At 50.1% G+C, this 12,865-nt stretch overlaps 6 protein-coding genes across 6 annotated transcripts; 3 read left to right on the top strand and 3 right to left on the bottom strand.

Moving 5' to 3' along the window:
* The first annotated feature begins 22 nt into the window (after positions 1-22).
* PSV08DRAFT_193800 (SBDS protein C-terminal domain-containing protein) lies at positions 23-1,527 on the top strand. Its single transcript, XM_014219958.2, has 2 exons — positions 23-174; positions 233-1,527. Exons 1-2 carry the CDS (start codon positions 102-104, stop codon positions 1,063-1,065), a joined length of 906 nt encoding a protein of 301 aa, XP_014075433.1. The 5' UTR covers positions 23-101; the 3' UTR covers positions 1,066-1,527.
* Positions 1,528-1,879: 352 nt separating this feature from the next.
* On the bottom strand, positions 1,880-2,814 carry PSV08DRAFT_260471 (uncharacterized protein). Its single transcript, XM_014219957.2, has one exon. The coding sequence runs from the start codon at positions 2,791-2,793 to the stop codon at positions 2,260-2,262; it is 534 nt and encodes a 177-aa protein (XP_014075432.2). The 5' UTR covers positions 2,794-2,814; the 3' UTR covers positions 1,880-2,259.
* A 989-nt stretch (positions 2,815-3,803) lies between these two features.
* On the bottom strand, positions 3,804-5,031 carry PSV08DRAFT_260463 (40S ribosomal protein uS13). The gene is made up of 4 exons (XM_014219956.2): positions 4,989-5,031; positions 4,816-4,840; positions 4,268-4,473; positions 3,804-4,215 (listed from the first exon to the last, which is right to left on the bottom strand). The coding sequence occupies exons 1-4, from the start codon at positions 4,990-4,992 to the stop codon at positions 3,983-3,985; spliced, it is 468 nt and encodes a 155-aa protein (XP_014075431.1). The 5' UTR covers positions 4,993-5,031; the 3' UTR covers positions 3,804-3,982.
* A 1,098-nt stretch (positions 5,032-6,129) lies between these two features.
* PSV08DRAFT_376827 (uncharacterized protein) lies at positions 6,130-7,809 on the top strand (the record flags this gene model as incomplete). The annotated part of the gene is made up of 2 exons (XM_014219955.2): positions 6,130-7,381; positions 7,436-7,809. The coding sequence occupies 2 exons, from the start codon at positions 6,130-6,132 to the stop codon at positions 7,786-7,788; spliced, it is 1,605 nt and encodes a 534-aa protein (XP_014075430.1). The 3' UTR covers positions 7,789-7,809.
* A 1,400-nt stretch (positions 7,810-9,209) lies between these two features.
* PSV08DRAFT_169894 (uncharacterized protein) lies at positions 9,210-10,222 on the top strand (the record flags this gene model as incomplete). The annotated part of the gene is made up of 3 exons (XM_066091847.1): positions 9,210-9,617; positions 9,688-9,701; positions 9,766-10,222. The coding sequence occupies 3 exons, from the start codon at positions 9,210-9,212 to the stop codon at positions 10,220-10,222; spliced, it is 879 nt and encodes a 292-aa protein (XP_065950043.1).
* A 690-nt stretch (positions 10,223-10,912) lies between these two features.
* Positions 10,913-12,470, bottom strand: PSV08DRAFT_214517 (uncharacterized protein). The gene is made up of 3 exons (XM_014219952.2): positions 12,214-12,470; positions 11,660-12,121; positions 10,913-11,605 (listed from the first exon to the last, which is right to left on the bottom strand). The coding sequence occupies exons 1-3, from the start codon at positions 12,446-12,448 to the stop codon at positions 11,049-11,051; spliced, it is 1,254 nt and encodes a 417-aa protein (XP_014075427.1). The 5' UTR covers positions 12,449-12,470; the 3' UTR covers positions 10,913-11,048.
* Positions 12,471-12,865: the final 395 nt, after the last annotated feature.

The raw sequence follows: 12,865 nt of genomic DNA, 5'->3' as shown, positions 1-12,865 counted from the left end.
CCATGCCCCCACCAAAAATGCCATCCAACTTTTATACCGCGCGCCCGGCACCAGCACCTCGACCACAACTACCCCCCACAGCGCCCCCATAGATCGCCAACATGCCGGTCGGCATCATCAAACCGTCCAACCAGATCAAGCTGACCAACGTGTCGCTGGTGCGCATGAAGAAGGGTGCGAAGACCCCGCCAAGCCCCCTCTGCCTATTCTGCATTCCACTGACACGCCCCAGGCAAGAAGCGCTTCGAAATCGCATGCTACAAGAACAAAGTCCTCGAGTGGCGCAACAAGGTCGAAAAGGATCTTTCCAACGTCCTGCAAATCGAAAACGTCTTCCTCAACGTCTCCAAGGGCCAAGTCGCCCCCAAGACCGATCTCGAAAAAGCCTTTCCCAACAAGTCGCTCGAGGAAATCATCATAGATATACTCGACCATGGCGAGCTGCAAGTGGGCGAGAAGGAGCGCAATGCCGAGCTCGAGAGGACCAAGAATGAGGTCATCGACATCGTGTCCGGAAAGCTGGTGGATCCCAAGACGAAGCGCGTGTACACGACAGGCATGATTGAGAAGGCGCTGGATCAGCTGAGTTCGGCTGCAGCGTCGCAGCAGAGTGAAAAGGAAAAGGGCGAGGCCAAGGAAGACGGTGACGAAAAGGCAAAGGCGAAGGAGCTACCAAAGTGGACTGGCGTCGTCACCAACAAGTCAGCCAAATCGCAAGCCCTGTTTGCCATGAAGGCGCTCATCGCTCATCAGCCAATACCCGTCGCACGCATGCAGATGAAGCTGCGCATTACGTGTCCAACCTCTGTCCTCAAGCAGAGCATCAAGACTGCGCCAAAGGCCCAAGCGGGTGCCGAAGACAAGGGCACAGTAGGCACCGTCAAGGATGCCATACTCGGCCTCATGGAAAAGGTCGAGAGCCAAGACACCGTAGGCGCAGAATGGGAAGCAGTGGGCCTCATCGAGCCCGGTGCGTTCAAGGGTCTTAACGAGCTGATCGAGGGCCAAACAAAAGGAAGGGGCAACGTCGAAGTGCTCGAAATGGCGGTTGGTGCTGATGATTGATCGAGCGAGTGGAGACACGTCTTTTCAGTACGCGTCGCGTGTTGCTCTCGCTCTCACGTGCGGGTGTTCCACTGCCAGAAGAGGAAATAGCCTGCGTAAGGGACGGTGGGCCCTTTCGCGTGGTGCCTCTGGAGTAAAATGCATGGACTTATACGGTCTGCAAGGGCAACATGGCAAACATACTCCACCGCTCCTTTTGCTTGCCTCACTCTGCAACATGGTCATCCGAGCACATGCTCCGAACCATACACAGCTTCCGTGCACGGTTCTGCCGCAGTCGGGCCTTTGCGACACAGCGGCAAGCACCGCGCTGTGTGCACGTGACTCTTTCACATGCTGTTCTAGCCCTTGCGTATCGAAAGTTTGTATGATGGGAAAGCGATGGCTTGGATGACTGAAATTCAGTCATTGGTTATATCCTCCATAACAGCGCAATTCCAATATACATACAATTGCTCTATCACATGTTTTCTGCATTGCTGCATCCTCGCATAACGCCATGTGCCCCCACGATTGGTACATTCTGTACAACAGACGGGTCTCCGTTTGACCACCCTCTCATCCCGAACTAATGCAGTAATACCCGCAACCAGGATTGATTGCATGTGGCCAAGAAACCACTCGCCGTGGGACAACTGTTCCTCACCCCCTCCATCCTGCATGCTACTCAGCTTGTCATCCCCCACGCAGACAGACAGTGTGGGGGCTGAGAGTGAATATTCTATTCATCCCCTTTTCCCAAACCATCCCATGTACTCCAGGTGAAGTGGTCAGATGCGTATCATCAATTTGAACAAATTGCATGCTCAATATTCTTGTTGCAAAAGAATCCCATAAATGCTATCCCTAAATCCAACTCCACAGTCTGCAACCCTAACGCAATACCCCCCTAAACCCCCCCTCCTCTAACCTTTTTTATCTCCCTTACACTTCAACTCTGCATATTGTATCACAAGATGTGTCATAACGTCGTAACTACCGTTCCCAACCCAGAACAAACGCATACAAAAACAAAAGAAAGAGAGAGAAAGACAAAAGGGAAAGAAAAGCCATAACCTAACCCCATGCAAACGTAAAATCGTAACAAATGAAAAGAAAGTGACAATCAGTGACGTAAAACAAAAAAGAAGAAGAGGAAGAATAACCAAAAGGGAAAAAAGAGGACAAGTGTACCAGAACTAAATCAGCTCTCTGTCAGTCCCACCAGCGTCGCCGCATCACCCGCCCGTTGTCACTCAAGATACCGAGTACATCGGCGCTGCTAGTCCGTACGCCCCACACCCGTTCAATTGGGTCCGCAATTGACGTCCAGTCCAGCCGGTGCACGTCGTGCATGTCGAGGACGGCGCAGACGAGCCACGGTGAGTACATGGGACAGCTGGTATCTTGGTACAGAAAGGGGGACAGCGGGCTCGGCGCCGTGTCCTTGTCCTTGTCTGAGGTAGTTGTGCTGGTGGTGGTAGTGCTCTGAGCGAATGTCAAAGGATGGGGTCGCTGATGCTGTTGTTCTTGCTGTTGTTCTTCTTCTTCGTCTTCTTCATCCGACGCAATTGACTCGTCTTCGTCGTCGAGTTCCATGCTGCTCTCCGTGCTGGTCGGAGATGTGGTGACGGACGAAGAGCCGGCACTCGATGCTTCTGACAGCATCGACTCGTCGCTCATCTTGGTCTTCAGTAGAGGTAGCGTACTCGCAGACCTGAACACTCCCGCTGCAACGCTCTCTTCCATGTCATCGTAGCCTGCCAGTGTCTCCAGTGCCCCGGTCGACTTTGAAAACGATGATTCTTCGACGGGCGTGACGCTGATGCGGAGAAATGGCGAGTCGAATGACTGAGATCGTATCCGCACTTTCGGGGAGGAGGGGGTCTGCGGTGCAACGGCAAGAGTCGCCATATTGTAGCGGCTAGGGCGCGAAAAACCGTCTATGTGGCAACCATAGAAAAAACAAAGTACTGAAAGGACCATAGGTATATAAACTATAAACGTAGGCTGCTCATCCCTCACTAAGGCTTATATCAATCATAGTTCCCTCGTGCATGCGCACCCACCCGGCTCGCTGGCCCTGCACCGCGAATCTGTGACCACGCCACGACGTTTGTAACAAGACGAGGCTGCGGTGCTTCAGAGGACCGTTTTTCGGACGAGGCGCACATGGCGGGGGGAGGGATGGTGTTAGTGGGTGGAATATCATAACACTGCGTAAGCCGAGAGCTGCGACGGGTTGGTGCACCATGCATTGGAGACAGCGCACTCCACACTTGGCGGTTAGTCCTCCAATGGCCATGAATCGATGAACACCAAGGTACAGGGATCGAGACATGTATCACGAGCCTAGGATTTACTGCTTCTTTGTTTCAAGTGTACCCGCTATGGTAATGCTGTTCGCAATGCTGTCGATATCTTATTAGTAGCTCGCGACCACATTTCATCATATAGTGGAGTAACAAGTCTGCATACGAGCAACGCATTGTCGCGACTCCTTCCTTGATTTTTTTTTAAAAAAAGACCCATTCTTGGAGGACAGCGATGCACCACGATGGACTTGATAAGCATAAGTGTTGTGTGACGTGGTGGACATAGTATGGCTGCACTGCCGACGATAGTCTTCATTTGTCAACAAGTAAGCGGGCCGAGCGCCGCAAAGCAACCATCGTGATGCAGAAAAGCATTGAATCTGTCGGTAGTAAAAAACGTCAAGTCATTCGTTGGAACAAGTCGAAATTTGAATGTGTGATTTTGGTACAGGCTGTATTCGGCCAACCCTAACCGTGGCGCATCATTTCACCCCATATCGTGCATTGCCGCATGAAGTGTAAACGTGAAAGCCAATGAAAGCCGTTTGATAAACACCGTAAGTGCACCACCCATTTCGTAAAGGCATGTCCCAGCCCCAGCTGCCCAGCGCAAGCGAAAACATTTATCCCTTCTTCTTGGAGACACCGACGGTTCGGCCGCGGCGACCGGTGGTCTTGGAGTGCTGACCACGGACACGGAGACCCCAGTAGTGACGGAGACCACGGTGAGCACGGATCTTCTTCAGGCGCTCAAGATCTTCACGGAGCTTGGAGGCAACACCGTTGGCGAGGATCTGGCTGTTCTTGCCATCGACGATATCGCGCTGCCTGTTGAGGAACCAGGAAGGAATCTTGTCTATGTGTGTGTCAGTGATAGTGCAATGGAGATAACATCGGCCGCTGCGTACACTGGAGTGGGTTCTGGATGATGGTGACGATGCGCTCAAGCTCTTCGGAGGTGAGGTCACCGGCGCGCTTGGTGAGATCGACATCGGCCTTCTTGCAGACCAAGTTGGAGTAACGGCGACCGACACCAGTGATCTTGGTCAAGGCGTACATGACCTTCTGCTTGCCATCGACGTTCGTGTTCAACAAACGGATGATGTATTGGAAGCTGTGCAAGTCAGCATTGCTCTAACTATGCGAGAACGAGTCAAAATCGACATTGCCCGTGTGCGTGTGCGCAATTCCATTCTCACAGCCACCAGCTATCGCAATCCGCCTGTCCAGTCCAACTAGCATGTCCAGTTTTGTCCAATTCTTCTAGCCAGATCCCTACTATCCTATTGAACACCTTGCACACGAGCGTCCACCATTGCTCTTCTCACTGGCTCTTGCACGCTGTTGAACTAGGGAGGCGGATTGACATAACGAGTAGCTGAGATCGAAGCGGGCATTGCGACAAGACGAAAGCGACGAACGATGCGTGAACTCTTAGGTTGGTGTCTTGACATACTTAGACTTCTCTCCGGAGACGAGCGCTGTGCGATTGTCAGCATGTCTGTACTATGCGTGTCGGGTCCTTCAGCACTGCGACCCTGCCCTCTGCGCGAGCGGAATGGTTTTCGCTCGACACACGAGTATAGTCGCAATGAGCAAGGGGCTTTCAAGTAGCCAGGGCGTACTCACACATGATGGCGGCTTGTCGTACGTCGATGTGGTGTTGTCGATGCTCTGTCGAGTGGGTTATCGAAAATCATCAAATTCACCAGCAAGCGAGTGGGAGCCAAGACGACGGCACGTGCGCTAAGCTAGCCCCATTCCGATACTAGCGCCTTCGACACCATCGCTCCAGTTATTACATGTAGGCCCTTATGTTGGACCACACTTTGAGAGCCACTTAAATCTGTTGCCGCATCGTTCCAGTTGTATGAACTAAACAATATTTTCTGTGACCTTCCGTCCAGAATATCACCTCACCGCTCTTTCTTGCTCTGTTACTTGTTCAATTCAGTGGTGGGCTGTGCAAAACGACCTGAAGGTGCTGCCTAGCAATGCGCTCCCAGCATTTGATCCATCTCAACTTACAACAAAAAACAGTAAAACAAGGCACAAGACCAACCATGTGAGCGAATTCACGTCATGTTCAATATTGTTGCCTGCATAGCCAGGCTGACATTCACCAGCCACATCCCGCTGTCGCGCGACAAGCGCCTCTCATGTGGTGTAGTCTGTACTACTTCCAGTTCGTGGCCCCCAACTCACTCTTCTCCGTCCGCAAGACATGGCTTGCCATCCCGCTTTACTTGCCCGGCCGTACTTGATAAACCTGTCCTTCTGACCTCAGTCATCGATCTCGGGAATTTCTTTTGGTCATAAATTCAAAAGCATTATTCAAATGCTCTTTCCTCATTGTGTCATGTGTGGCTTCGGCCCCTGCCAATCTCTGCGAATTGGAGCTTACACCCATGCGACTGCGCCACACGTTTAGCCCCAACAATTCACCATCGAGGCGTCCTGCGCCTGAATGTAGGCAAGACCATCGATAATGGTGGGTGCAGGGTATGCCAAACTACTTCTTAAATTCTTCAGAACACCCACCGAACCGGTTCCCGCAGCTATTTGACCGTCTCGCTTTGCCCTTTGACTACTTATTCTGTTTTTTACTGGCTTTGTTTTTGGACATACATTTATCTCAACCTAAAGCCCTTCGTTGTTGGCAAACCAGGATTTTACTACTGTTTTATTTCTGGCTGGATCAACTCATGCATTCATCGAAAGTCTGTTCTGCATACTTTAGTCACGGAAGCGGACACACTGCTTAGCCATTATGTCCATTGGGCTTGGTACTCCAACGGTGGCCTATCTGCCTCCTGCAAATACGTCTTTCGACACCACTCATGATACTGGTACTTCAGACGCGATACCCCCTATGCCTGGACTCGCTAGGCAGGACACAAACTCTTCTACCGGAAGTGCACTCAGGCCACCCAATGGAAATTGGGCATTCGAAATCAGTGGTGTCTGCCCAAGTTGCCATCATTACCACAAATCGCTTCGGGTACATGTCAGAATTTCGAATGATTCTACCCAGGTTCGCGATGTCTACTGCAAAAAGTGCAAACGCTTATTGTTGTCTTCTGGAAACGCCAACGCCACGCGACTATCCCTTCTGTCTACCATGAGTCTAGAACCAGATCCCATTGAAACTGAGTTCCGAACGACTTTGATTCATATGATACGGGCTTCTACTCCAATCGCGGTGCTCTCTCCTGTCCTCACAGTCATTCCAGAAGTGAAATCGGCCGGTCCATCAAGGGAGACTTCAATCCGTTCCAGGTCAGGCAGAAGTTCCCGAATGCCTACAACAACCTTTGACGACAATCCATTGCAGAAAACAGTCCATAGTATCGGTGGATACAAGCACAATAAGAATCCTTTAGCCGAGGGCCGGCACATACTTTCCGACATCAAGAAAAAAGTCAGAGCAAGATTCTTCAAGTCGCGAAACATCCCCTTTAACCTGGATAAATGGTTTTCGAGGAAAGAGAGCTCAAAGTACGAAGGCCATCATCAGGATCTGGCATGCGCACCGATCAGCGCTTCTCCTCCAATTGAAATAGCGCCATCCTCTCGTGAGGAACACGCGGAATCACCCGAGGATATCGACACCAACTTTGATTTGGCTGCACTTGATATATTCACCTCGTCAACCACTGCTGCGGATGCGCTGGCTTCATTGAAAACCTTGGACCCTCAGGCTTTGCGGGCTTTGCCTCCCCAAAAGCGAATTTCATGGGGTCGTAAGCAACTCACTGAATTCAAAACTCGTTTTTCTGGTGTCACGGCTCATGTAGGACCTCCTGGCATGAACGATACTGATGGTATCACTGAGCCCGGAGAATATCTACATTGGCTAGATGGCCACTCCCCTCGGCGCCATTCCATCCTGGCATTCATGGGGGGCGGATTTCCCTCCTATGAGGATAACGACTTTCGCAGGGCAAGTGATCATACGCTCAACGGTCGCCCGCTAAGCATGAGTGAAACACACCTTTCGGAAGCCGATACCCTTGTTGACGGTGTGAGCATCTCCTCTGTACCACGTCATATCCTCGTCGAGACTCTGCACCGAGATCATCGCAGATCACTGCCAGCCCGCCCTCTTTCCATTGACAACGTTGTTCATGACTGGTCACAAATTCAGCGAAACAGAGCTGAGGCTCGGAGATCCATTGACTCGACCGCAACCGGAGGTGCTGTTCGAAGCATTGCTGCCAGAAGCCATGCTTACAATCGCTTATCCCGCAATTCATTGAACCATGCATCCTCTTTCTACGGTACGGAGCCAACTACTTCACGAGATCAACTCCAAATCGGTGAAGAAGCCGAGCGTGCTGGCGCTCGCGCTAGCACATCACAGCGCCCACGATCACTTTCCCCGTCGCCACCGAAAGTCGAAACTGATACAATGTCGCAACATGAATGAACTCGAATGACATGTCCCAAATCTTTTCGTTTTTTATTTCGGAACCTTTGGGACGAGCTTTACGTTGTCTTGGTTATTTGTTGGATTTTGCGATTCCTGTTTGCTCTCATTAACTAGACCCATTATATACCAAACTGAGTTTCTTTCCTACTATCTACGCTGCTGGACAGTCCCGTATCAAGTATTGGAATAAGGTCATTTCTATGGTTACATGAATTACATATTTCCATTAGGAAGCTTGTGGTTTACTAGTTTCCGTTGATAATGATTTAGCTCTGTTTCTCTTTCGTATAGTTTGCGGTGTAAGTAGGAACTTTTAACCTCTACACCAGTCAGGGGGTTCGCATAACAATGCAATGGATGATAATTATCGATCCCTAATATGACACGCATCCCACTTGAGTACGACGACTCCTTGTTTGATGACCGAAAATGCACATTGAAAAAGAATCGCTACTCGAATCTCACTTGTCATACAAATATTGACTCTTGTGTCACGAGTAGCATTTTCAACTTCACGCCAGATTTCCTAAACATTCACAGTCGCTACAATAGCATAAGAAGTTTCATTACAATTTCCAATCATCTACCAATCGAAACAATAAAAGATTTGTGAGCAAAATAGTGGTGAATAGTGCGCAACAAGGTAAGGTCAAACATGTCGTGAGCGACAACGATTCTGCGTATAATTACAAGCTTTTCTTTTCGCAGTCGCATCAACCATCTTTTGTATACTAATCTCTGGCATTTGCCAAGATATATTTCAACAAGATCAAAAACTTGCTTAAAATGGCATCAGTTTGTCCTGACGCTGACAAAGTTGCAAAGACAGGGGTATTACAAGAGCCAAGGCCAAGACTTGGATTACATGACCTCGTGTCTTACATCAATATGATTTTCATCACAACTAACGAGAGCTAAATGCTTATTAAATATGCAGCCAAGAACAAACTTCAGTTCGACTTGGTCCCTGTGACTTGTAGAGGCAGTGTCATACTGTGCGGCTGAAAAAACTTCCAAATGTCTTTTTGTGACAACATCGGCTAGCGAGGTGAGCATTGTGCTTTGGTGGCTTCTTGAACTGCAGGATGACAGCTTTTCATGATGACTTGGTTGTGTTATTGACATGGAGAGTCTGACTGTTAGATTAACAGGCACAACATGTTTGTCATGACGACCCATGAAAGTGTAAACATAGAACGGAACTTTGTCAACAAGATCTTAATGTAGAATGTATCAAGAAGTGAGATTGACATAGCCCAGGAGCTTCAGCTTTTGATGCATGTAGATAACTCGATTGCTCTTGTCCAACATCTATATAAGGTCAACAGTGCCACTTCATTCCAGTTCATTCCACAGCATCAACCATCAAACGCAATCTAATCACCAGCAACTACTTAACTCAAACTTCTTCATTATCAATGGCCCAAGTCCTCGGTGTAGTAGCCAACGTCCTCGGCGTCTTTGGCTTCTTTGCTTCCTCCTTTCAAAACCCCAACCCAAATGTCTGCAATGTCCGCATTGCAGCAGCCTTGAACGGTCCCGAGCTCAGCGGTGCCGACGGAACCATCCAAGCAGTCCGGATTTACAACGAGAACCAACAACTTATCGGTTCTCGAGGCGGCGGCTATATTGGCAGTGGCGGCTTCGCTGACTTTGGCGTTCAACAATCTAACAACCAGCAAGCTATGTTTGTCCAGATCCAAGCCACTAACGACGCAATCTGCATCCCATATGCCACTACTACCTTTGTAGATGGCGCAAAGTACGGTTGGGTCGGCGATTGGGGCGCCTTCTGCGGGTTGAACTGGTACTACGGTAACGTCGTAGTAAGTCTCTCTTCCCCCCACCAAGTCCCCGACGCCATTTCTTCTTTCCGCATACTAACAAGTAGCCTAGGTTGATGGCAGCTAGTAAGCACCCACCACTCAGAGACAACGACGAAGCCATCAGACCACTAACTTTTGACCAACACAGCAAACCCAGATGCACCTGGATCGACAACGACCACACCAACGACTTCAAAGCCGGCATGCTAATGATCCACTGGATCGACTTCACCAACAAGAGAACCCAAGGCTCCCGCCCAGCCGATTACTGCCGCTACCCTGCCTTCCGCGCCTACACGCCCGAAGGCGGATCCATCTTCAAACGCGATGCCGCCGACGAACCCACGCACGTGGACCCCAGACTCGTCATTAGTTCCGAGCCTGGCCACAACGCAACTGAGCTCTGTGCTAGCAACACTTCACGCGGCCCGGACTTTGTCTCTCTGTTCGAAGGCATCTATTGCAACATGGAGACTCGTGAGACGGTGCCTGTTTGCGACACGGGTGTTACGGGCCTTTGCTTTAATGCCGAGGCCAAGCAGCTGCAGAAGCCGGATGGAAGGGTTGAGCAGAAGAACTTTACTGAAGTCATCGCGTGGAACTGAACGTGGTGGTTGGATTGACAATGATAAATATGGCAGCTTCGGCGCGGCTTGGTGTGCGCTTGTACCTATACCATCACACCATTGAGTTTGTTTAGAGTTTTCTTTTGTACTTAGACGGCGCGATTAGATCACATTCATTTTAGAAATTGGGGCCTTTTGCAGCTAAAACGTTAATTTCAATCATTTTCTAGACTGAGTATGGATGGTTGATTCGTATTCAGAAGTAAAGTTCTCGTCGGTGCTCTCGAAGCCACGCACGAACGCCGCCTTGAACCGGGCCCGACGCCTCCGAATTCAATACCTTCCCCTTTGAGTCTCCTCTAAAAAAAAGAAAAAAGTGCAATGGCAACAAAAAAACATACAACAGCGGGGATTCGCCAGTGGTCACCCGCCTGACTACTAGTCCGCCGGTCGAAGACTTAACGTGCGGCGAACGAACGAGAGCCAGTGCTGAATTTCGCCGATGGTCGTATGTGACAGAATTTTTTCGGATGGAGAGAGATGTAGCTGGTAAAGATGAGAAAAGAGGGCAGCATTTGACAGATTTTATCAAATTGCTAGAAGAGCGGACTTGATGACTGGCTACTTTTTTTGGCAAGTTGAATTGCTCCAATTATGTCCTAGTAGCATATTATGAAGGCCTTGAGACTTCTTCACGTCACTGCGGAAAGCACTAAAAATCGAAATAGACACGTGGGAGTACTTGATGCATTTCAAAGTTGATTTAAAAATAAGTAAGGACAATGGCAAAGCATAAGAAACGAAGATATGAAGAGAAGGTTCGATAAGTCTCCACTCTTCCTCTTCCCATGATCCTCTAGAGCGCCTACCAATCGTCAATCATATCATTAAACTCCTCACTCTCAACATCCATAACCTTTCTCGCAGCCTCGCTCCCACTAACAGGCAGCATCTCAAGGCCTCCCTCGTCATCTTCATCATCATCTCCACCCTTAGCCTTGCCCTTGAAATCCTTCGGGACCTCTTCCGGATCCAGCAATCCAACTTGGAACAGCACGCTAGCCTGGTCCCAATACAGTCTCTCGCTCCAGATCTTGCCTGCGCGAAATCCAACAATGCTTATGACGACGATTTCGACCTTTTCGTTTGTAGGAGGGACGCCCGGTAGGATCCAGGGCATCTGGCAAGTGTGTTTAAAATTAAAGTAGATCTCGTCGACAATACGGTCGACGCCTATAGTGCGCGAAATGAGGCGCATGTGGAGGGATGGAGGACAGCTTCTCAGAAAGTAGTCACGGTAGAAGCGCTTGAGGTCGGATACACCGATACCGCCCGTCATCGTTGGGGTAAAGTTTACAGAGGGCCTTGGGCTTCGAGTATATGTTTCTAAGAGCTTGTCGACTGCCTTGCCATGGAACTTTTCTGTTTGTTTGTTAGATTATTACTACGGGAAGGTTGCCCGAAGGAAAGACGCACGCTCTTCGTTCTGTTCTAGTACTCGCTCCAAGTCAACTTCAGCGCTGAAGCCTTTTCTTACTGTGCTCAAACTCCGGCTCCATGCAAGCGCATCAGCGACGGCGTCATATTCGGGCAAATCGTGTTCGGCGAATCCAGCGTCTACTCCTTCGTACGTGAAGCAAGGATACAAGATCTTGTCCTGCAAACCTCCAACGCCAATGCCAGGCGTGACGCGCTTCTGCACCGTTTTCCGCTTGCCCTGGATGCCGAGGACTTCTGGACGGCGCACCACGCCCACAGTGCACTCATTTCCGGATGCGCCCTCTGCAAGGTGTACGAGGACGCGAAAAGAGGAGGTGAAGCGATGTCGTGTGTCGGGTATCGAAGTCGGGTAATAAGCGATGAGGGAACAGAGTTTCGAGGTCGCGGCTCTGGGCTCTGAAAAGATGTCTAAGCACACAGCAGCTGCGTCTCCAAAAGCTGAGAGTTTACCGTCAGCGAATGTTTTCTCGGACTGCAGCTAACAGCCAGTGGTCGTTCCCAATGCGCAAGACTAAGAAAGGGTCGTATACCTACGATAGCGTAACGCTCTCCAATACTCATGTTCTCGCCCAACTTATGGAGGGTCTGCACATATTGCTTCCCGCCATTGCCCATGGGGATGTATTCGACGACAAAGCCCTCGTCGCGCCATGCCTTCATGGTGTGGACATCGAACTCGGCATCTTCAGCGGTAATGTAGAGCAGGGGCGTGCTACTCCTAAAGGACAACCAGCCATTGCGGTCGGCAAGGAATTGTTGCGCCATCTCGTCGTTGTTGGTGTTGCTTGGAAAATCGTTCGCATCAGGCGCTCCGGTCAAGCCAGGATTGTTGCAGCTCCACTAATATTCGTGAGGCTTGCCCAGTTCTGCGCTGGTCACGTCCGATTTCCGCTGCAGGATGGCCAAGGATGCTTTCCGAGGCAGAGACAAAAGAGGAAGATGTATTCAGTGTACAACAGCACACGAGGCACGACTTATCTTATGGCGCATTTTCGGCTTGGCCACACACCAAACCCTGTTGTACTGTGATGGAGACGGGATCTAGTGGAGGCGTGCGCGCGTCCGCCGACTTGCATATGACGTAACTGGAGACATGTGTCCGCCTCGGGTTTAGCAGTGCCGCTAGGGGCCGTTGTCAACACCACAGAAATAGCCAATCTTTGTTCAGGGCTAAGCCTTGCC

The sequence above is a fragment of the Bipolaris maydis genome (genome assembly GCF_028858645.1).
Source record: "Bipolaris maydis strain C4 unplaced genomic scaffold PSV08scaffold_1, whole genome shotgun sequence".
Classification (NCBI taxonomy): domain Eukaryota; kingdom Fungi; phylum Ascomycota; class Dothideomycetes; order Pleosporales; family Pleosporaceae; genus Bipolaris; species Bipolaris maydis.
This window is presented reverse-complemented; position numbering and strand designations above follow the sequence as displayed.